This window comes from Pongo pygmaeus, chromosome 19 (genome assembly GCF_028885625.2).
Source record: "Pongo pygmaeus isolate AG05252 chromosome 19, NHGRI_mPonPyg2-v2.0_pri, whole genome shotgun sequence".
Lineage (NCBI taxonomy): Eukaryota > Metazoa > Chordata > Mammalia > Primates > Hominidae > Pongo > Pongo pygmaeus.
This window is the reverse complement of record NC_072392.2, coordinates 6739238-6760664: the sequence shown is the minus strand read 5'-3', so window position 1 is coordinate 6760664 and position 21427 is coordinate 6739238. Positions and strand designations below refer to the sequence as shown.

At 41.8% G+C, this 21427-nt stretch overlaps 1 protein-coding gene and 1 long non-coding RNA gene across 2 annotated transcripts in view; one reads left to right on the top strand and one right to left on the bottom strand.

The window, feature by feature from the left end:
* Positions 1-256: 256 nt before the first annotated feature.
* The window catches only part of LOC129016885 (polyunsaturated fatty acid (12S)/(13S)-lipoxygenase, epidermal-type-like), a 66035-nt gene continuing 44864 nt past the window's right edge, over positions 257-21427 (bottom strand). The window contains 12 exon segments of the mRNA XM_063655935.1: positions 257-660; positions 792-862; positions 2666-2736; positions 2739-2874; positions 2969-3112; positions 3946-4106; positions 4243-4346; positions 4433-4555; positions 4645-4726; positions 4920-5121; positions 5528-5685; positions 6098-6196. Of these exon segments, the coding sequence (XP_063512005.1) occupies positions 582-660; positions 792-862; positions 2666-2736; positions 2739-2874; positions 2969-3112; positions 3946-4106; positions 4243-4346; positions 4433-4555; positions 4645-4726; positions 4920-5121; positions 5528-5685; positions 6098-6173 (1407 nt within the window). The 5' untranslated portion in view covers positions 6174-6196 and the 3' untranslated portion in view covers positions 257-581.
* On the top strand, positions 6613-20932 carry LOC134738681 (uncharacterized). The gene is made up of 3 exons (XR_010124602.1): positions 6613-10062; positions 15025-15177; positions 19196-20932. It is a non-coding gene; the product is annotated as an uncharacterized LOC134738681 (long non-coding RNA).

Sequence of the window (21427 nt, the reverse complement as noted above, 5' to 3'; positions counted from 1 at the left end):
CGAGGCCGGTGGGTCACCTGAGGTCAGGAGTTTGAGACCAGCCTGACCAATATGATGAAACCTCATCCCTACTAAAAATACAAAAATTAGCCGGGTGTGGTGGCACAGGCCTGTAATCCCAGCTATTTGGGAGGCTAAGGCAGGAGAATCGCTTGAACCTGGGAGGCAGAGGTTGCGGTAAGCCGAGATCACACCGCTGCACTCCAGCCTGGGCAACAAGAGTAAAACTCCATCTCAAAAAAAAGAAAAAAGAAAATGAGAGCGAGCTCAGGGAGACAACCCAGTCATAGGGAGTGATGAGCTCCTCCCGGAATTGTCTCAGCACAGCTTGGGGTTCAGGGCCAGAGAAATATTTCTCCTCATGCTGCCCCAGGGCCACCTGAGAGGCAGAAGACAAGTTGGCTCAGCCGCTTGGGGCTCTCAGCCCAGAATACTTCCCCTCCTTTGAGCTGCCTCCTTCCCAGGACCCAGGCATTTGCTTCTCACCGTGACAGGCTGGCGTCTGCCAAGGAACTTTGTGAAGGTCTTTTGCATACGCGCCTGGTGGAGATCGGGCAGTGAGTCCACTATATCCTTCTCTGTCACATCCTTAGAGATGGGCGGGGGCTTCCGCATGGTGCATGGGCCATTAGGGATCCGGATCCAGGAGTACCAGTCCAGCTGCAGGGAGGAGAGCCCAGAGAAACGCAGGCTGATGACCTGGGCATTTGATCCCCCACTTCTCCATCCTAGGAGCCCTTAGGGGATGATCACATAGGTTACCTGGCCCAGGTGGTTAGAAGCATGCTGACCTGTGCATGTGAAGATACACATGGTGACAAAGTGGCAGAGCTGAGCCCGGGACTCTAAGGAGATGGGGAACCTGGTGAAATGAGAATCAGAGATCTCGAAACCAGAACACAAAACAGGTCACAGGCAGGGAAAGCTATGCGGAGGTATAGAAAAGAACTTTTCTGTGGTCCTGGCCTGCACGCCCTAGGACTCCCACCTTGTGTGTGCTCAAAGGTTAATGCACTTGGGATGAACCTTGAGCTATGGGGAGAGTGAGGGAAAATACCTAAGAGAAGTTTTGTATCTAGGATTCTTCCAATATTGAATCGTCCTCCCCTTCACCCATCCATTTCCATACCAGGTGAAAAATTCCCCATTCGGAGACAAGACTACTCCGAGCCAGGGTGTTGATCGCCTTGGTGTAGCGGAAGTGGGGGATCAGGAGCTGATTATGGAAGAAAGAAATGGGACACGGTCAAATAAGAGAGTTCCCAGCATCCATGAGGGAAGAGGATGTTAAAGGAAGTGACAGAAAAGAAGGGAGAGGATGGGTCTTTATGAAATGGAGAGACTTCTCGTTAAATTGGACTGGGTCAGGGTAACATTTGGGAATACAGAGATGGGAAAATGTCTTCTCAGAGCATCCCATGGTGAAAGTTTTAGGAGTTCACTTATTTCCACAGTTTCATGTCCTTGGGAGAATTCTAAAAATCCCATATCCTAGCAGGTACCCACATATGAGCCCATTCCTTTTTGCCTTCACCCGGACCTTCACCCTCCTATAATTATATTACTTTTCCTCTGTCATACAAACACGTGCAATATTGGATACCCTAAAGAAAACCTGTGCTTGACCCCCACATCCTTGTCTTGCCATCTCCTTGTTTCTTGCTTTCCCTTTCACAGCAAATCTTCACTCAGTGTTGTCTTTGCTTACCCACCTCACATTTGCTGCTCACCCCCATGAATCAGGCTTCCTCCACTTCCCTGAGATGGCGCATATCCATTTATTAACCAATGACTTCCATATTGAGAAATCCAAATGTCACTTCTCTGTAACTTTCTTGATCTCTCAGCAGCATTTGAGAAAGATAATCACGCGTCCCTCTTGAAACACTTTCTTTTCCTGGCTGCCATGGATTGCACTTTTTGGTTTTCCTCCTACCTCAATAAGGTTCCTTCTCTTGTTTCTTTTCTCACTCTGCTCCCTCCTCTCAGTTTGTAAATGTTAGTTCAACCTACAGTTATATCTCGGTCAAATTCGCTACAAACCCTAGACAACTTCATCCAGTACAATGACTTTAGATACTTTTGTTTTCTAATGACTCTAAAATCTGTATTTTCAACCTACACCTCTTCTAGGAACTCCAGACTCACATATCCAGTTGCCCTCCTGACATGTGCAAATGGGTCTTTATAGGCATTGGAAGCCCCACATGGTCAGAAAATAACTCTTGATTCTTCTCCCTGCTAAGTAACATGGCTTCTTCTCTCATCTCCTCCCACTTCTTCTTCCTCCTCATCCCAACTCATGCCCTATGCTTTAATCTCACCCAATCTCAGCCATTATCCATGTTCCCTTCTTTCCTCGCCTCTATAGATCTTTGTGGCTGTAATGTTCCATCCCTCACTTGCCCACTTGGAAACCTCCTCAGCCAAAATTTCAAATCCTTTGCAAAACCTATTCTCACTTTTCCCCCCAACTCATAGTAAGTGTGTGTCCTGGGTGTTTCCATAGTACTGTGTATGTGTATGCGTCTGTGTATGTATCTGTGTATGTGTCTCCACATATAAATTGATTGCTGCTAGACTGAAATGTACAAGGTTAGACTCTTTGTAGGAGTCTGAAATATGAAGGACAGTCAGATACAGAATGACAGAGATGCTGAAGTACCTTGTAGATAGGATGGAGGCTAGGCAAGCTTTTCATTGTAGCCACAGCAATAACCTCAGCAATCAAGTGTCGCTTAGCAGATGTGACTGTAACTGGTGCAGCTGGAAATCAGAGCTCCGGACCCAGGTCTTGGGCAGGAGCCAGGCCATGGGGGGATCCGAGGGCAGAAAGAGCAGAGGTGGGGGACATCCATGTCGAGGTGGCTGGAGCTAGAGCAGGAGAGAGAGTGGGGGCTGAGGACTTGTGTATCTGAGTCCCTAAAGGAGATCAGTGTCTGGTAGAAAAATACCTGGGCCCTCTCACCTGGATGACCATGGGTAAGAGTCCTCCATCAGGCTGAAGCTTCAGAATGACCAAAGGGGCTGCTACGTATTGCTGCTTAAAAATGATGACATTAGGCTTGACTCCATCCAGCAAGGAGAAATCCACTTCAAACAGAGATCCAGCCTACAGGGCCAGGGGCAGGAATAGAAAACAGGGTTGGAGTCATTTCTGGAGCTGCCCTTCTCTCATGTTCCAGGGTGGATTCTTCCTCTACCCATCCAAGTCTTTTTTACTTTAAACACCAATCACTTTCCCCAGAACCAAAAAACTGAACGCAAAGTTTTCATGACTGATGTCTTCCTTCAGACTTGGAGCTCCCTGCAGCGAAGTTTCTGGTTTTCCACTACATAAGGCCACTGCATTCTTCACGTATCCCCTCTTCTGCCAGCTTTAGCCAATGTAGCAAAAATATTTCCTTTATCTACCCACCTCCCCCCAAAACAGATTCGGCTTTTAGCTCTCCAAGGCTTTGTTTAGTTTTTCTTGCTATTGCTCTCCAGAAGCTTGCGCTTTTCCCTAAGGCTGATATATGTTCAATGAAGAAGGAAGAGAGGAACGTGGAGAAGGAAGAGAAAGAAAAGAAGATACAGGAGGAGATGTTGTAGATCAGTGTTCTCAATCGGGGCGATTCCTCCTCTCCCCAACCGCAGGACATTTGGCACTATCTAGACACATTTTTGGTTGTCACAACCAGGGGGATGCTGCTGGCATCAATGGGTAGAGGCCAAGGATGCTACTAAACACCCTACGATCCACAGGAAAGCCCCCCCGCCAACAGATAATTATGTGGCGCAGAATGTTAATAGTGCCAACGTTGAGAAACCTTAAGTGCAAATGCAGGAGGGTGTAGATGAAGGAGGTGTAGATGGAGGAGATGAGAAGGGGCTGGAGATGGGAGGAGAAGGGAGGTGGGGGTAATGGCTGGGATGGTGGATGGGCAGAAAGCTCAGCAGCACCTGGAGTTCTTTCTCCAGCTGGGTCTTCAAGTCCTCCATCCCTGGAGGTAGCGCCAGGTGGGCTGGGAGCCTTGAAGAACGCCTCAGGAGCATGGGGTTTGCACCATTGAGAAACTGGTACCCAAAGAAGGCATCATTCTTCCAAGAATCATAAACCCGCTCTAGGAACATCAATTGGGGAGCACCCTGTGAGCTCCGAACTCCTAATCCCACTGATCTAATCCTCCATCCCCCTCCTTTTTCAAATCCCTGGGTTGGAAGTCTGTATATTGGTTTTGGGAGGTTGTGAAAACTGACCAGCCAGGACAGTCTTTCCATGTGGGAATATTTTTTTGAAATCTTCCAGCCTTTTCACACAATTTATGAAATCCAGTGTCCCCTTACTGGCCAAGTCCTTTAACCTGTGGAAACAATGGAGTGCAAAATCAAGGAAGGATTCCACCTTGTGCCCTGGGAAGCAAGTGCCCAGCCTCTACCTGGCACTCACCCTTTAGCTAGGGAGACATTAAAGTCTAAATCCTTATCCTCGAGGAATCGCTCGTCCCCAGGAAGGTCCGGTTGCCTATTCCCTGCTATAGGCAGGATTAACCCATCTTTCTAGGAGCCCCACCTGGAGGAAGAACACACAGGTAGGGGTAAGGGGGCAGGTGGCGGGTTTCTTGGGATCTGGTAGGGGATCAAAGACTTCCTGGGGCTCACCGGTACACCTTCCTTCTTTCCTAGAGCTCCTGTTCCCGATATTTCTTAAACAGGTTCTGGGGGTCATCACTCACGGTCCGTGCTGGGGGAGAGGGACAAGAGCACGTGCCCGCCCTGGTCACCCCTCCGCTCTCGGGTCACCCCATCAGCCACCCTCCTCCTTCACTTCTCCCCATCTCCCTCATCTCTCATTTTCCCTCTTTTACAGTAGCCTCCCCCCACCCGCTTCTTCCTCCAGCCTGCCAGGGGCTGTGCCCCTTCTCCACCGAGCTCACCAGTGCCCTCGGGCAGGCAGATAATCCCGTGGCCCTGCACCCAGCGGTACCAGGGGAAAAAGGCCTCGCCTTGGGTCCCCAGGCCCTGCACTGAGATCCACTTGCAGAACCAGTCGAGACTCAATAGCACGTTGTGTTTGTGCAGCTTCACCGTCAGGAGGCGCCCCAGGTGCAGGGGGACGTCGATCTCAAACTCAGCCTCCTGCGCAACAGTACGCAGCTCAGTGTCGGGTTTGGGGTCTTCAGGGAGGGTGGCGGGGTCAGTGAACCTTCAGAGAATCCTGGCTCCGTTTCCCCACCACAGCACACCCGGGGAGAGGTGGAGGTAAGGAGGAGCAGCTGGTATTGCGGGGCGCCAGCCTCCCCCCGGGCCTGCCGTGCACACCCCAGCGGGTGTCTCTGTCCTTCTGCTCGAGCAGGAAAATGCCTCTCATCTCTCCTGTTCCTCTTGCTTTTCCTATCAGGCGCACCAAATGTACCCGACCTTAGCCCCTACTCCGCTTCCTGGGTTTCTCACGGGTGGGGCTCCAGCACCCTCCGAATGGCCCCGGCCCCCAGTGACACCTCAGAGTCCCAGGGCCCCAGCTCTCACCGCAGTCCGCGCTCACCTTTCCCCACACCGGTGGCAGCTGCTTCCCTAGGTCTGCCTCCCCGTGCTCGCCCACCAGCCACAGCTGCACCCGGTTGGGAGAGCCCTCCGGGAGCAAATCCCTGGTGGCTATGCGGACCGTGTACTTGCCCATCTTGCCCGGACCTCCAGGGAGATCTGGGGAGAAATCAGCTTTAAAAGAATCTGAGACCCAGCTCCCAGGGAACCACGCCCAGTCCAGAGTGGCTGTTGTATTTGGGTTTCAGGTTCCCCACCTCCCACCCACAGATTCCTCCCCGACTAGAAGGAACGCTGAGACTGGCGCCAGGCTAGGGTCTCTGTATCCAGAGTTCCTCCAGGCGGCTCTGGAAAGGGCAGCCCCACCTTATTCACTTGGCAAACCCTCCCTGATGCCAGTTTCACACCCTGCCATGAGCCAAATACAGCAGCCTACGGATGATGACAGCTAAACACTAGCTCCCACCCAATTTTGGTGAATACATAAATAAGATTGCCACAGAAGTGAAATGGCTTGATCATAGGGGTATTTTTCAATGAAAGTTGACACTCCCCAGACACTCCTGCTCACCCACGGCTCGCCTCTCTCCTGGACCTCCTGTGCTATCGTGAACAGAAGGGCTTGAACAGCCCTTCCATCTCCTCATGTTGAAAGAGTCAAAATAGTTGGCTAAAGTGAAAAAGTATACAGATGTACCTTAACATTTTGTTTTAAACTGAAATCATAAATGTTGAGCCATTCATGAATTTTTAATAAAGGGCCAAGGTGTTTTCGTTGAATGAGGGTCCATAATAAGAGCTCTCATTTAAAACGGAGCTAGAACCTAAAGGTTCTTGTGGGGAAAAAAACTAAATGCAGCCTCTACAGTTTTCTCAAAACCTTTTACAGTTGTATGGCTGACTCCTAGTCATCAAATTGACAGTGACTTTTAAAATATTGTTTATGTAGTCATAAAATATTCAACTTATTTTTAAAAAATACCTGCATGTTTATACTCCTATTTCATTAGTTTGTCTATAAATTGCATCATTACAATAACAAATATAACTGATATAAACAGTTTTTTTTTCTTTTGAGACAGTCTTGCTCTGTCACCCAGGCTGGAGTGCAGTGACATGATCTTGGCTCACTGCAACCTCCGCCTCCTGAGTAGCTGGGATTACAGGCGCCCACCATCATGCCTGGCTAATTTTTTTTTGTATTTTTAGTAGAGACGGGGTTTCACCATGTTGGCCAGGCTGGTCTCAAATTCCTGACCTCAAGTGATCTGCCCACATCGGCCTCCCAAAGTGCTGGGATTACAGGCGTGAGCCACCGTGCCTGGCCATAAACAGTTTTGGAAGTTTACACAACTATTCTTGATAAACATAAAGCTCAACTGGTGGACATCAAAGTGCCATGCATGTCAGAAATTAGCCTACTGGCTGTGGGCATGTCTTTTTTTTTTTGGAGGAGATGGACAGTGTCAGTCTCCTCCAAAAAATAAGTTGGTGATGGGTAGGTAATTTAAAAGCTTCTATTGTAAAATCTAGTCTCTTTGACACTGCCCTGTCCACTGCAGCCATATCTCCCAATACTCAAGAATCCTGAGAACATGAGTGGTCATGACACTTACATCATTCACCAATAAAACCCTCTATCCTTCCTCCTCAAAATCAGGATCGCTCTCCTATCCTCCCCATTGACCCCCACCCCTGACAAGCTTCACCTCCACTCTGTGCCCTACCATTATCCTCTAGAGCCTCAACTTCTCTTTGAAGAAGAAGATCCTTCTAACATTTTGGCAACATATTCCCTCCACTTAATCAACCTCTAATTCTAATTCCCATTTTCAGTTTCAGTCACCGACCAGTGCAATCACAGCTTAGACTTCATTTGTCACTTAAAACTCACCTACAGTATATTACCCATTTTGTGGTTTATCCACTCAGCCCATGAGCCACTCTCCCCTTCCTGAAGGTTATGACTGGAGAGAGGAGAGAGAGAGAACAATTGAGTTTCTGAGGATTTTCCAGGTCCTGTGAAATCCAGCTCAATTCTCTTCCTTGGGTTCTGTGAGATACCCAAGCGGCTTTCCAATAAATCTCCCTTTATTGCTTAAGTTAGCTTGAAGTAGGTTTCTAGAACAATTAACTCTACCATATATAAGAAAAAAAAATTTCTGTCAGAAGTGAATTGCGGTGAGTCTCGAGAGTTGAAGTATAAACATGAACTTGTGTTCCTTTTCTAATAACCCTTCCTCCTGAGTAGTGGTTTGCTTAACAGTTTCGTGGCCAAGTCCATAATTTTCCAATCATTCTTAATAGTATACTCTTATTTCAATATTCAAGATTGCTTCTTTTATAGCTTCCATATCAAAGTCCATTCTAGGCTCATCTCCTTGCCTCCAGCCTCCTTTCCTAAACTATGTTCCTCTCCACCTGTCCTAACTCAAGTTAAACCTATTTTTGAACCTAGAGGCTTACAGTAAAGGGGAGGGCTTATCTTTTTATCTTTTTTTTTTTAAATGAACTTTCCCTTTATTTTCTCTCTTTGAGTCTCATATTCTCATACATCTCCTATGAAGGAAGCAAAGAGAGAATGAAGAAACCACTTAAGTAGTCAAAGGTATCTCTGCCGTCTGCTACTGGCTACCTGTGTGAACATTATATGGTTCTTATAAGGAATGTTTGGTTTTCTTGGAGCAATGTTCAGCTTCATGACTATCTTTGCTACCAAAAGAACTCCTTCTAGAATGGAATCCATATTTAATCGGGACACTATCCCAATGTCATTTTCAGGTTGGATGTTCCATTGTTTAGCCTGGAAAAACTGCAGTCTGATGGTTTCTGCCCTTCTGCTAGTCTCCACGACCCTTCAGGTGGAGCCACAGGAATCCCTGACACACTCTTGTTTACCCTTTAAGGGCTGCAGAGAAGTGAAATTAGTTGAAAATGGCCTCCTTCTTCTTCTAAGGCACAATACATTATGATTATTTCAGGGTTGGCACTCTTGACCAGTGTCTTATTAAAAAATGCTCAGTGAAATTTCTTCATTCAAACAGTAGCAAACATGAGTTGCTATATTAAAATATGCTCCCAAATTCAGAAAATACATGCCAAATAGCCCCTTCTTCTCCATAATGGAGGAATAAGACTGAATGTGCAATGCTCTGTACTGCTAAGATCTCAGAACTCTTCCATAATAACTTTATTTCAGTATTCTACACCTCAATGATGACACTAGGAGATTCATATTCTGCCAATTTTCCCATATCAGTCAAGGACTCAATATAAAACAGTTGGCACACTTAAATTAGAATAATTAGAGGAGGGTTTATTTGCAAAGGAACAACTTATGGTGGATAGGGTGTGACGGAACCAAAAAGGGATAGTGCAGGAGCCTAAGGCTGGCAGCACTGTAGCTGGCGCCATCCTTGGGCCCAAAGGAAAGAGGAAAGAGAGCAGTAACTAGTCGAAGGGTATGAAAGCTCATAATATTATCCTTCCAGGGAAGAAAGAAGAGTGCATAAAGATAGAAAATAGATTTAAAGAGACCAAGTAGCTGTGTTGAGGAAACGCAAAGAAATTCAGAATCCTATCAGATACATTTAACAAAGGGATTGAAATAATTTAAAAGAATCAAGCAGAAATTCTGAGGGTGAAAAATGTAACTGATATACTGAAGAGTGCATCAGAGTCTCTTAACAGAAGAATAGACTAAGCAGAAGAAAGAATTATCTTGAAGACAGGCTATTTGAAAACAGTCAAATAAAAAAATAAAAAAATGAAAATACACAATCAGAAGGGACAAAAGAAAAAATAATAAAAAAGAATGAAGCACATCTATGAGATCTAGAAAATAGCCCCAAAGGGGCAAATCTAAGAGTTATTGGCCTTAAAGAGGAGGTAGAGAAAGAGATAGGAGTAAAAAGTTTAAAGGGATAATAACAGTAAACTTCCCAAACCTAGAGAAAGATATCAAAATCCTAATACAAGAAGGTTATAGAACACCAAGCAGATTTAACCCAAAGAAAACTACCTCAAGGCTTTTAATAATCAAACTACCAAGGGTCAAGCATAAAGAAACGATTCCAACAGCAGCAAGAGAAAAGAAATGAATAACATAAAATGGAGCTCCAATAGGTCTCACAGCAGACTTTTCAATGGAAACCTTACAGGCCAGGAGAGAGCGGCATGACATATTTAAAGTGCTGAAGGAAAAGAAAACATTTACTCTAGGATAATATATATCGTGAAAATATCCTTCAAATGTGAAGAAGAAATAAAGACTTCCCCAGACAGACAAAAGCTGAATGATTTCATCAACACAAGACCTGTTCTACAAGAAATGCTAACGAGTTCTTCAATTTGAAAGAAAAGGACATTAATGAGCAATAAGAAATCATCTGAAGGTCCAAAACTCATTGGTAATAGTAAGTACACAGAAAAACACAGAATATTAAAACACTGTAACCATGATTGTAAACTACTCTTTTTTTTTTCCAGGTTCAAGCGATTCTTCTGCCTCAGCCTCCCAGTTAGCTGGGACTACAGGTGTGTGCCGCCACGCCCAGCTAATTTTTGTATTTTTAGTAGAGACGGGGTTTCACCATGTTGGACAGGATGGTCTCGATCTCTTGACCTCATGATCCACCCACCTCATCTTCCCAAAGTGCTGGGATTACAGGCGTGAGCCACCACGCCCAGCCTTGTAAACTACTCTTATACTAAATAGACCAAAAGATCAACCAATTGAAAATAATAACTAAAACAAATTTTCAAGGCATGCACAGTACATTAAGATATAAACAACAAAAAGTTAAAATGTGGGGGATGAAGTTAAGGCATAGAGTTATTAGTTTTCTTTTTGCTTGTTAGTTTATGCAAGCACTGTTAGGTTGTGATAACAGTGATAAGCTTAAAATAATGGCTTATAAAATAGTGTTGGAAAATCTCATGGTAACTCAAATCACAAACATACAACAAATAGACACAAAATAAAAAGCAAGAAATTAAATTATACCACCAGAGAAAATCACCTTTACTAAAAGGAAGACAAGAAGAAAGGAAAGGACAAAGAGAAGACCACAAAACAATCAGAAAACAAATAATAAAATGGCATGAATATCACTTATCAGTAATAACACTGGATGTAAATGTACTAAACTCTCCAATCAAAAGACATAAAACGAAGATTCAGTGATCTATCGCTTAGAAGAAACACACTTCATTTATGAAGACACATATAGACTAAAAAGAATGTAAAAAGATATTCCATACCAATGGAAACTAAAAAGGAGCAGAAGTAGCTACACTTACATCAGACAAAATAGATTTCAAGACAAAAACTATAAGAAGAGACAAAGAAGGTCATTATGTAATGATAAGGGGATCGACTCAGCAAGAGGATAACAATTACAAATGTATATGCATCCAACACTGGAACACACAGATATATAAAGGAAAGATTACCACAGCTAAAGAGACAGACCAATAACAGCTGGAGACTCCAACACCCCACTTTTGGCACTAGAGAGATCTTCCAGACAGAGAATCAATAAAGAAATATCACACTTAATCTGCACTATAGACCAAATGGACCTCATAAATTTTGACAGAACATTTCATCCAACAGCTGCAGAATACACATTCTTTTCCTCAGCACATGAATTATTCTCAAGGATAGACCATATGTTAGGTCACAAAGCAAGTGTTAAAACATTCAAAAAATTGAAATAATATCAAGCATCTTCTCTGACTACAATGAAATAAAAGTAGAAATTTTGGAAACTATACAAATACATGGAAATTAATATGCTCTTGAATGACTAGTGGGTCAATGAAGAGGTTAAGGGGGAAATTGAAAAGTTTTCTGAAACAAATGATAATGGAAACACAACATGCCAAAACCTATGGGATACAGCAAAAGAAGTACTAAGAGGGAAGTTTATAACTATAAGCATCTACATCAAAAAAGAAAAAAAAACTTCAAACAAATTACCTAACAATGCATCTTAAAGAACTAGAAAAGCAAGAGCAAACCAAACCCAAAATTAGTAGAAGAAAAGATAATAAAAATCAGAGCAGAATTAAAGATTTTGAAATAAAGCAGCACAAAAGATCAATGAAACAAAAAGTTGGTCTTTGAAAAGATAAACAAAATTGACAAATCTTTAGACAGACTAAGAAAAAAAAAAAGAGAGAGGAGCCAAATAAATAAGACTAGAAATGAAAAGTGAGACATTAGAACCAATGCCACAGACATTCAAAGGATCATTAGTGGCTATTATGAGCAACTATATGCCAATAAATTGGAAAACCTAGAAGAAATTGATAAATTCCTACATATGTACAACCTACCAAGATTGAACCAGGAAGAAATCTAAAACCCGAACAGACTAATAACAAGGTATGAGATAGAAGCTGTTAATAAAAAAATAAAAATTTTCTCAGCAAAGAAAAACTCAGGACCCAATGGCTTCACTGATGAATTGTACCAAACATTTGGAGAAGAACTAATACCAATCCTACTCAAACTGTTACAAAAAGTATAGCAGGAGGGAATACTTGCAAACTCATTCTATGAGGCTAGATTTACCCTGATACCAAAAGCAGACAAAGACGCACCAAAAAATAAAACTACAGACCAATATTTCACTGATGAATATTGATGCAAAAATTCTCAACAAATACTAGCAGACCAAATTCAACAACACATTAAAAAGATCATTCATCATGACCAAGTGAGATTTATCCCTGGATGCAAGGATGGTTTAACATATGCAAATCAATCATTGTGATATATCATCATCTCAACAGAATGAAGGACAAAAGACATATGATTATTTCAATTGATGATTAAAAAGCACTTGATAAAATTTAACACCTCTTTGTGATAAAAACCCTCAATAAACAAGATATAGAAGGAACATACCTCAATATATGGCTAGTATCACACTGAATGGGGAAAAACTGAAAGCCTTTCCTCTAAGACATGGAACAAGACAAGGAAGCCCACTTTCTTTTTTATTTTTTCTTTCTTTTTCAATAAGACTGCTCAAGGATCAAATATGCCCACTTTCATCACTGTTATTCAACATAGTACTGGAAGTCCTAGCTAGAGCAATCAGATAAGAGAAAGAAATGAAGGGCATCCAAATTGGAAAGGAAGAAGTCAAATTATCCTTATTTGCAGATGATATGATCTTATATTTGGAAAAACCTAAAGACCCCACCAAATTAAAACTGATAAATTTAGTAAAATTGGAGGATACAGAAGCAACATACAAAAATCAGTAGGATTTCTATATGCCAACAGCGAACAATCTGAAAAAGAAATTAAGAAAGTAATCCTATTTACAATAGTTACAAATAAAATAAAATACCTAAGAATTAACTAAAGAAGTGAAATATCTCTACAATAAAAACTATAAAACATTGATGCAAACAATTGAAGAGGATATGAAAAAATGGAAAGATATTCCATGTTTATGGATTAGAAGAATCAATATTGTTAAATGTCCATACTACCCAAAGCAATCTACAGATGCAATGCAATCCCTATCAAAATATCAATGGCATTTTTCACAGAAATAGAAAAAACAATCCTAAAGTTTATATAAGACCACACACACACACACACACACATACAAAAGCCCAGAATAGCCAAAGCTATCCTGAGCAAAAAGAACAAAACTGGAGGAATCACATTGCCTTACTTCAAATTATACTACAGAGCTATAGTAGCCAAAACAGCATGGTACAGTTACAAAAACAGAAACATAGACAAGTGGAACAGAATAGAGAATTCAGAAATAAATCCATACATCTACAGTGAACTCATTTTTGACAAAGATGTCAAGAACCTACATCAGGGAAAGGACAGTCTCTTCAATAAATGGTGCTGGGAAAACTGGATATCCATATGCAGAAGAATGAAATCACCCCTATCTCTTGCCACATACAAAAATCAAATCAAATGCATTAAAGACTTAAGTCTAAAGATTTAAATCTATGTTCTCAAACTATGAAACTACTACAAGAAAACATAGGGGGAAATCTCTGGGATATTGGTCTGGGCAAAATTTCTTGAGTAATACCCCACAGGCACAGGCAATTGAAGCAAAAATCAACAAAAGAGATCACATCAAGTTAAAAAAAAACTTCTGTACAGCAAAGGATGCAATCAACAAAGTGAAGAGACAACCCACATAATGGGTGAAAATATTTGCAAACTACCCATTTGACAAGGGATTAATAACCAGAATACATAAGGAGCTCACACAACTCTAGGAAAATTACCTAATAATCTGATTAAAACAGACAAAATATCTGAATAGACACTTCTCAAAAGAAGACATGCAAATGTCAAATAGGTATATGAAAAGGTGCTCAACATCACTGATCAGAGAAATGCAGATCAAAACTACAATGAGAGATCATCTTACCCCAGGTTAAAAATGGCTTATATCCAAAAGACAGGCAATAACAAAAGCTGGTGAGGATGTGGAGAAAAGGGAACCCTTGTACACTGTTGGTGGGATTGTAAATTAATACAACCACTATGGAGGTTCATCAAAACACTAAAAATAGAGCTACCATATGATTGAGCAATCCCATTGCTAGGCATATACTCAAAAGAAAGGAAATCAGAATATCGAAGATGTATCTGCACTCTCATGTTTCTTGCAGCACTATTCACAATAGCCAAGATTTGGAAGCAAACTAAATGTCCATCAACAGCTGAATCGTTAAAGAAAATATAGTACATTTACATAATGGAGTGCTATTCAGCCACAAAAAAATAAGATTCTGTCATTTGCAACAACATGGATGGAACTGGAGGTCATTATGTTAAGTGAAATCAGTCAGGCACAGAAAGACAAACTTTAAATGCTCTCACTTATTTGTGGGAGCCAACAATTAAAACAATTGAACTCATAGAGAGTAGAAGGATGCTTACCAGAGGCTGGGAAGCATAATGTGGTGGGGGGAGTGGGTAGGGCGTGGGGAATGGAGATGGTCAATGCGTACAAAAAAATTAGAAAGTGTTGGGAGCAGGCCCCCCAAAATCTGGCCATAAACTGTCCCCAAAACTGGCCATAAACAAAATCTCTGCAGCACTGTAACATGTTCATAATGGCCCCAACGCCCAAGCTGGAAGGTTGTGGGTTTATGGGAATGAGGGCAAGGAACACCTGGCCTGCCCAGGATGGAAAACTGCTTAAAGGCGTTCTTAAGCCACAAACAATAGCATGAGTGATCTGTGCCTTAAGGACATGCTCCTGCTGCAGTTAACTAGCCCAACCTATTCCTTTAATCTGGCCCATCCCTTTTCCCATAAGGGATACTTTTAGTTAATTTAACATCTATAGAGACAATGCTAATGACTGGTTTGCCATTAATAAATACGTGGGTGAATCTCTGTTTGGGGTTCTCAGCTCTGAAGGCTGTGAGACCCCTGATTTCCTACTTCACACCTCTATAGTTCTGTGAGTGTGTCTTTAATTCCTCTAGCACTGCTGGGTTAGGAACTCCCAGACTGAGCTGGTCTCAGCAAGTGGCGTCCATTTGTGGGGGCTCAAATCCAGGTCGAAGGGTCACCGGAGCAACAGTTGGAATGGAAAACTAGCTGGAGGACACAGGAGTACTCTTAAAGCAATCCCTGTGGTGAGTAAGAAGGGGAGCTTGGAAGGGTAACAATGGGACAAGTGTGGGGTCTGGTTCGTTCCATCTTGGAACTTTTTCACACTGATGATGAGGAGGAAGGAGAGTATAGTGAAGTAACAGAAGAGGTTACAGAGCATGTTTATTTACCAGCTAAAGCTAAAGTGGCAAAGGAAGGAGAGGTTCATCCCTACCCTTCTGCACCCCCTCATTATTATTTTGAAGAAAAAGACTCTCCAGATCTTTCTTTTCCGGAGGACACTGGGCGAAAAGTAGTTGCCCCTGTGACTATTTGAGCAGTGCCTCAAGCGACCACTTTTAGTTCTATTCAGGCAGGAATTCAGCAAGCTAGATGACAGGGTGATTTAGATGCTTGGCAGTTCCCTGTTAGAATACACCCCCCTGATCAAAAGGGAAATGTTATAGCTACATTTGAGCCTTTTCCTTTTAAATTACTCAAAGAATTTAAACAAGCTATAAATCAGTATGGACCAGGTTCTCCTTTTGTAGTGAGACTGTTAAAGAACGTTGCTGTTTCCAGTCGGATGATTCCTACTGACTGGGATGCTCTTACTGGAGTTTGTCTAACTCCTGCTCAGTTCTTACAACTTAAAACTTGGTGGGCAGATGAAACTTCCATTCAGGCTGCTCGCAATGCCCAGGCCCAACCTCAAATTAATATAACTGCAGACCAACTTTTGGGAGTTGGCGGCTGGGCTGGTTTAGATGCACACTGGTCATGCAGGATGATGCCATAGAACAGCTTAGAGGAGTGTGCATTAGAGCTTGGGAAAAAATCACTTCAGGTGGGGAACAATACCCTTCCTTTAGTCCTATAAAACAGGGGCCAAGAGAACCATACATTGATTTTATAGCTCAGTTACGGGAGTCTCTTAAAAAGATGATTGCAGATTCAGCTGCTCAGGATATAGTGTTGCAGTTATTAGCTTTTGACAATGCTAATCCCAATTGCCAGGCTGCTCTGCGACCTATCAGAGGGAAAGCACATTTAGTTGATTATATCAAGGCCTGTGATGGTATTGGAGGTAATCTGCATAAAGCTACTCTGCTAGCACAGGCAATGGCAGGACTGAGAGCGGATAAAGGAAATACTCTGTTTCCTGGAACTTGTTTTAACTGTGGGAAGCATGGTCATACTAAATAGAATGTAGAAAAAATCAGTGAGTCAGGCCGTCAGATAGGGGAAAAAAGAAAACTGCTGATCCTGAAATATGTCCAAAATGTAAAAAAGGAAAACACTGGGCTAATCAGTGTCACTCTAAGTTTGATAAACAAGGGAAACCAATTTCGGGAAACGCCATGAGGGGCTCGTCCCGGGCCCCATTCTAAACCAGGGCATTTCCAGCTCAGGCCGTTCCCTCACCGCTGTACAATGTCTGTCCCCCGCCACAGCTGGTAGTGCCGCAGTAGATTTATGCTGCACAAAAGCTGTGAGCCTTCTGCCTGGGGAACCTCCACAAAAGGTCCCAGCAGGAGTCTGTGGACCCTTGCTAGCAGGGACGATAGGATTACCTTTAGGAAGGTCTAGTGTAAGTTTAAAAGGCATACAAATACATACAGGAGTCATTGATTCAGATTATAATGGAGAAATTCAAATTGTTATATCTACTTCTGTTCCCTGGAAAGCAGAGCCAGGAGAGTACATAGCACAGCTCCTAATTGTGCCGTATGTGGGAATGGGGAAAAGTGAAATTAAATGAATAGGAGGATTTGGAAGCACAAATAAACAAGGCAAAGCAGCTTATTGGGTAAATCAAATTACTGATAAATGTCCTACCTGTGAAATAACTATTCAGGGAAAGAAATTTAAAGGTTTGGTAGATACAGGAGCGGACATTTCAATCATTTCTCAACAGCACTGGCTGTCTGCGTGGCCAGTTCAACCTGCTCAATTTAACATAGCTGGAGTTGGTAAAGCCCCTGAAGTATATCAAAGTAGTTATATTTTGCATTGTGAAGGGCCCGATGGACAACCTGGGACTATTCAACCAATTATAACTTCTGTACCTGTAAATTTATAGGGAAGAGATTTATTACAACAATGGGGAGCACAAGTTCTAATTCCAGAACAATTATATAGCCCTCAAAGTCAACATACAATGCATGAAATGGGATATGTCCCTGGTATGGGACTAGAAAAAAAATTGCAAGGTTTGAAAGAACCGCTTCAAGCAGAAAAACAAAGTTCTTGCCAAAAATTAGGAAATAATTTTTGATGGCGGCCATTGTTAAGCCTCCAGAACCTATATCTTTAAAATGGTTAACAGATAAGCCAATTTGGATAGAAAATGGCCGCTAAGTAAAGAGAAACTGGAGGCTTTAGAGAAATTAGTTACTCAACAATTAGAAAATGGGCACATAGCTCCAACATTTTCCCCTTGGAATTCTCCAGTTTTCGTAATTAAGAAAAAATCAGGTAAATGCAGAATATTAACTGACTTAAGAGCCATCAATTCAGTTATACAACTTATGAGAGCATTACAGCCAGGATTGCCTTCTCCTGCTATAATTCCAAAAAATTGGCCTTTGATAGTCAAAGACTTAAAAGACTGTTTCTTTACTATCCCTTTAGCTGAGCAAGACTGTGAACGGTTTGCATTTACAATTCCTTCAGTAAAGAACCTGCAGCCTGCTAAGGATATTCACTGGAAAGTATATTCATTGGAAAGAGGCATGTTAAACAGCCCCACAATTTGCCTGACATATGTGGGGCAAGCAATTGAACCTACTTGTAAAAAATTTTCACAGTGTTACATTATTCATTATATGGATGATATACTTTGTGCTGCCCCACTCGAGAAATATTACTCCAATGTTATGATCACTTGCAAAATTCGATTTCTTGCGCTAGTTTAATTATAGCTCCTGACAAAATTCAGACTACTACTCCTTATTCCTACTTGGGGACCTTAGTAAATGACACTACCATTGTGCCACAGAAAGTAACCATACGTAGGGATAAATTAAAAACATTAAATGATTTTCAAAAATTACTAGGGGATATTAATTGGATACGACCTGCTCTAGGCATTCCTACCTATGCCATGAGTAATCTGTTTTCTATCCTTAGAGGAAATCCTAGTCTCACTAGCCCTTGGCAATTAACAAACGAGGCGGAGGCAGAGTTACAACTGATTGAGAAGCAAGTCCATAAAGTTCAAATAAATAGAATAGATCCAGAGAAGACTCTAGATTTGCTAATTTTTTCTACTCAGCATTCACCCACTGGTGTTATTGTCCAAGAACAGGACTTAGTAAAACGGCTTTTTCTTCCACATACTAATTCATGGACTCTCCTTATTTAGATCAAATCGCTACTATAGGGAATAGGAGAACTCAGATTGTTCAATTACATGGATATGATCCTAGAAAAATTATTGTCCCTCTCACAAAGGCACAAATACAGCAAGCTTTTATAAATAGTCTTACTTGGCAAACCCATTTAGCTGACTTTGTGGGTATTCTCGATAATCATTTTCCTAAAATGAAGCTGTTTCAGTTTTTGAAATTAACTAATTGGATTCTCCCCCAAATAACTAAGTTTAAATCAATTGAAGGTGCTGAGAATGTTTTTACAGATGGGTCTAGTAATGGTAAAGCTTCTTATTTTGGCTCAAAAAGTAAAGTTTTCCAGACGTCCTATACTTCAGCTCAAAAAGCAGAGCTTGTAGTGGTAATTGAGGTACTGACTGCTTTTGATATGCCTATTAATGTGATTTCTGATTCTTCATATGTGGTTCATTCCAACAGAGTTAATTAAAAATGCTCAGTTATGATTTCATACAGATAAACAACTGATGACTTTATTTACCCAATTGCAAATAGCAGTTAGAAGTAGAATGCACCCTTTTTACATCACTCACATTAAGGCTCATATACCTCTTCCAGGACCTTTGACTGAAGGTAATCAAATGGCTGATCGCCTAGTTGCTAATGCAATATCTAATGCTAGACACTTTCACAATTTAACCCATGTTAATGCCTCTGGTCTCAAACGCAGATACAGCATTACCTGAAAAGAAGATAACCTGGGGTAGAGGTTATGCTTGTTTCTCCAGGCCAAAATCAACAGCTGATTTGGATACCATCAAGACACCTGAAACCTTATCATGAGCCAGATTCCAAGAGGATCGCGAGGACCCCCCAGTTGCAGCCATGTCAAGACTGATGCTGAGGAGGACCCCAACTGTCACGAGCAACACCCGTCAAACACAGCCACCCACCTGGGGACAGATCAAGAAGCTGTCACAGATGGCGGAAGAAAACCTGAGGAAAGCAGGACAACCAGTCACAATGAATAATTTAATGGTAGCTATGATAGCGGTTATCACCACTGCCATGAGTATTCCTTCAATAAGGACTGACACAGAGAACAGTTATACTTACTGGGCATATTTATCAATCTTGGCTGGCAATAATGCCTGGATGCAATCACTCTGACACAGTTACACATGCTTTCTGATCTCAGTATTTAACATAATAAATCTGCTCATATATTTGAGGTATACCATCCTCAAAAACCTTTTTGTAAACAGGATTGGACCCAGTTAGAAAAAAATGAACGTACTTGTTTAGGAAGATTGCTTTGCAGAACAGACAGAGGTGCTGCACAATGATTCCTATGGAATCATTATTAATTGGTACCCTAAGGGGATGTTTAGCTTGAATTGCACCTCTCAGTCTGTGTGCCACGGCCACACTATGTTCAGATGATCTGAACAAAACGGTCAGATGGTAGAAATGATAAGAAGTATGGCAAAAGTTCCTATTATCTGGAACCATGGTGGTATAGTGGCACCTCAACCTCAAATGATATGGCCTGCTCTAGGAGCTTAACATAAGGATTTGTGGAAACTATTAGATGTTCTTAATAAGATCAAAATTTGGGAAAGAATAAAAAAGCATCTAGAAGGACACTCTACAAACTTGTTTTTGGATATGGCAAAATTAAAAGAACAAATATTTAAAGCATCCCAGGCACACCTGACCTTAATGCCAGGAACTGGAGTGCTTAAAGGAGCTGCAGACAGATTAGCAGCTAGTAACCCATTAGAATGGATAAAAACACTTGGAAGCTCTGTATTTCAATGATGATTGTGCTTTTAATCTATGTTGTTTGTCTTTGTATAGTCTGCAGATGTGGATCCTGACTCCTGTGAGAAGTAGCTCACCGTGGCAAAGCTGCCTTTGCTTTTATCTCTTTGCAAATCAAAGAAAGGAGACATGTTGGGAGCAGGCCCCCCAAAATCTGGCCATAAACTGTCCCCAAAACTGGCCATAAACAAAATCTCTGCAGCACTGTAACATGTTCATAATGGCCCCAACGCCCAAGCTGGAAGGTTGTGGGTTTATGGGAATGAGGGCAAGGAACACCTGGCCCGCCCAGGATGGAAAACTGCTTAAAGGCGTTCTTAAGCCACAAACAATAGCATGAGTGATCTGTGCCTTAAGGACATGCTCCTGCTGCAGTTAACTAGCCTAATCTATTCCTTTAATCCGGCCCATCCCTTCGTTTTCCATAAGGGATACTTTTAGTTAATTTAACATCTATAGAGACAATGCTAATGACTGGGTTGCTGTTAATAAATACGTGGGTAAATCTCTGTTCGGGGGCTCTCAGCTCTGAAGGCTGTGAGACCCCTGATTTCCCACTCCACATCTCTATATTTCTGTGTGTGTGTCTTTAATTCCTCTAGCGCCACTGGGTTACGGTCTCCCCGACTGAGTTGGTCTTGGCAAGAAAGAATGAGTAAGACCTATTATTTGCTAGCATAACAGGGTGACTATAGTAAAAAATAATTTAATTATACATTTTAAAATAACTAAAAGAGTATAATTGGATTTTTGTAACATAAAGGATAAATGCTTTATCCTTTAGCAAAGATGGATACTCCATTCTGATGTGATTATTACACATTGCATGTTTTATCAAAATATCTCATGTAACCCATAAGTATACATATCCACTATGTACCCATAAAAATTAATATTAAACTTGTCCAGGTGACTTTGGAAATTCCCATCCCATTCTCACCACTGCAAAGCCTTTAGGCAATAGGAAAATCCTCTAAATCAAAACAGTATTAAACCATATTCAGATAAGCTATTTTCTTTGAGTTGGACTTAAGAGTTTGAGACTGCCTCATGGGAAGCACCTCAGAGTATGAGATATTGGAGAAAGACTGGTGTAGTAGTTACGGCCATAGGGTTTTGAGCTGAACACACTTCAGTC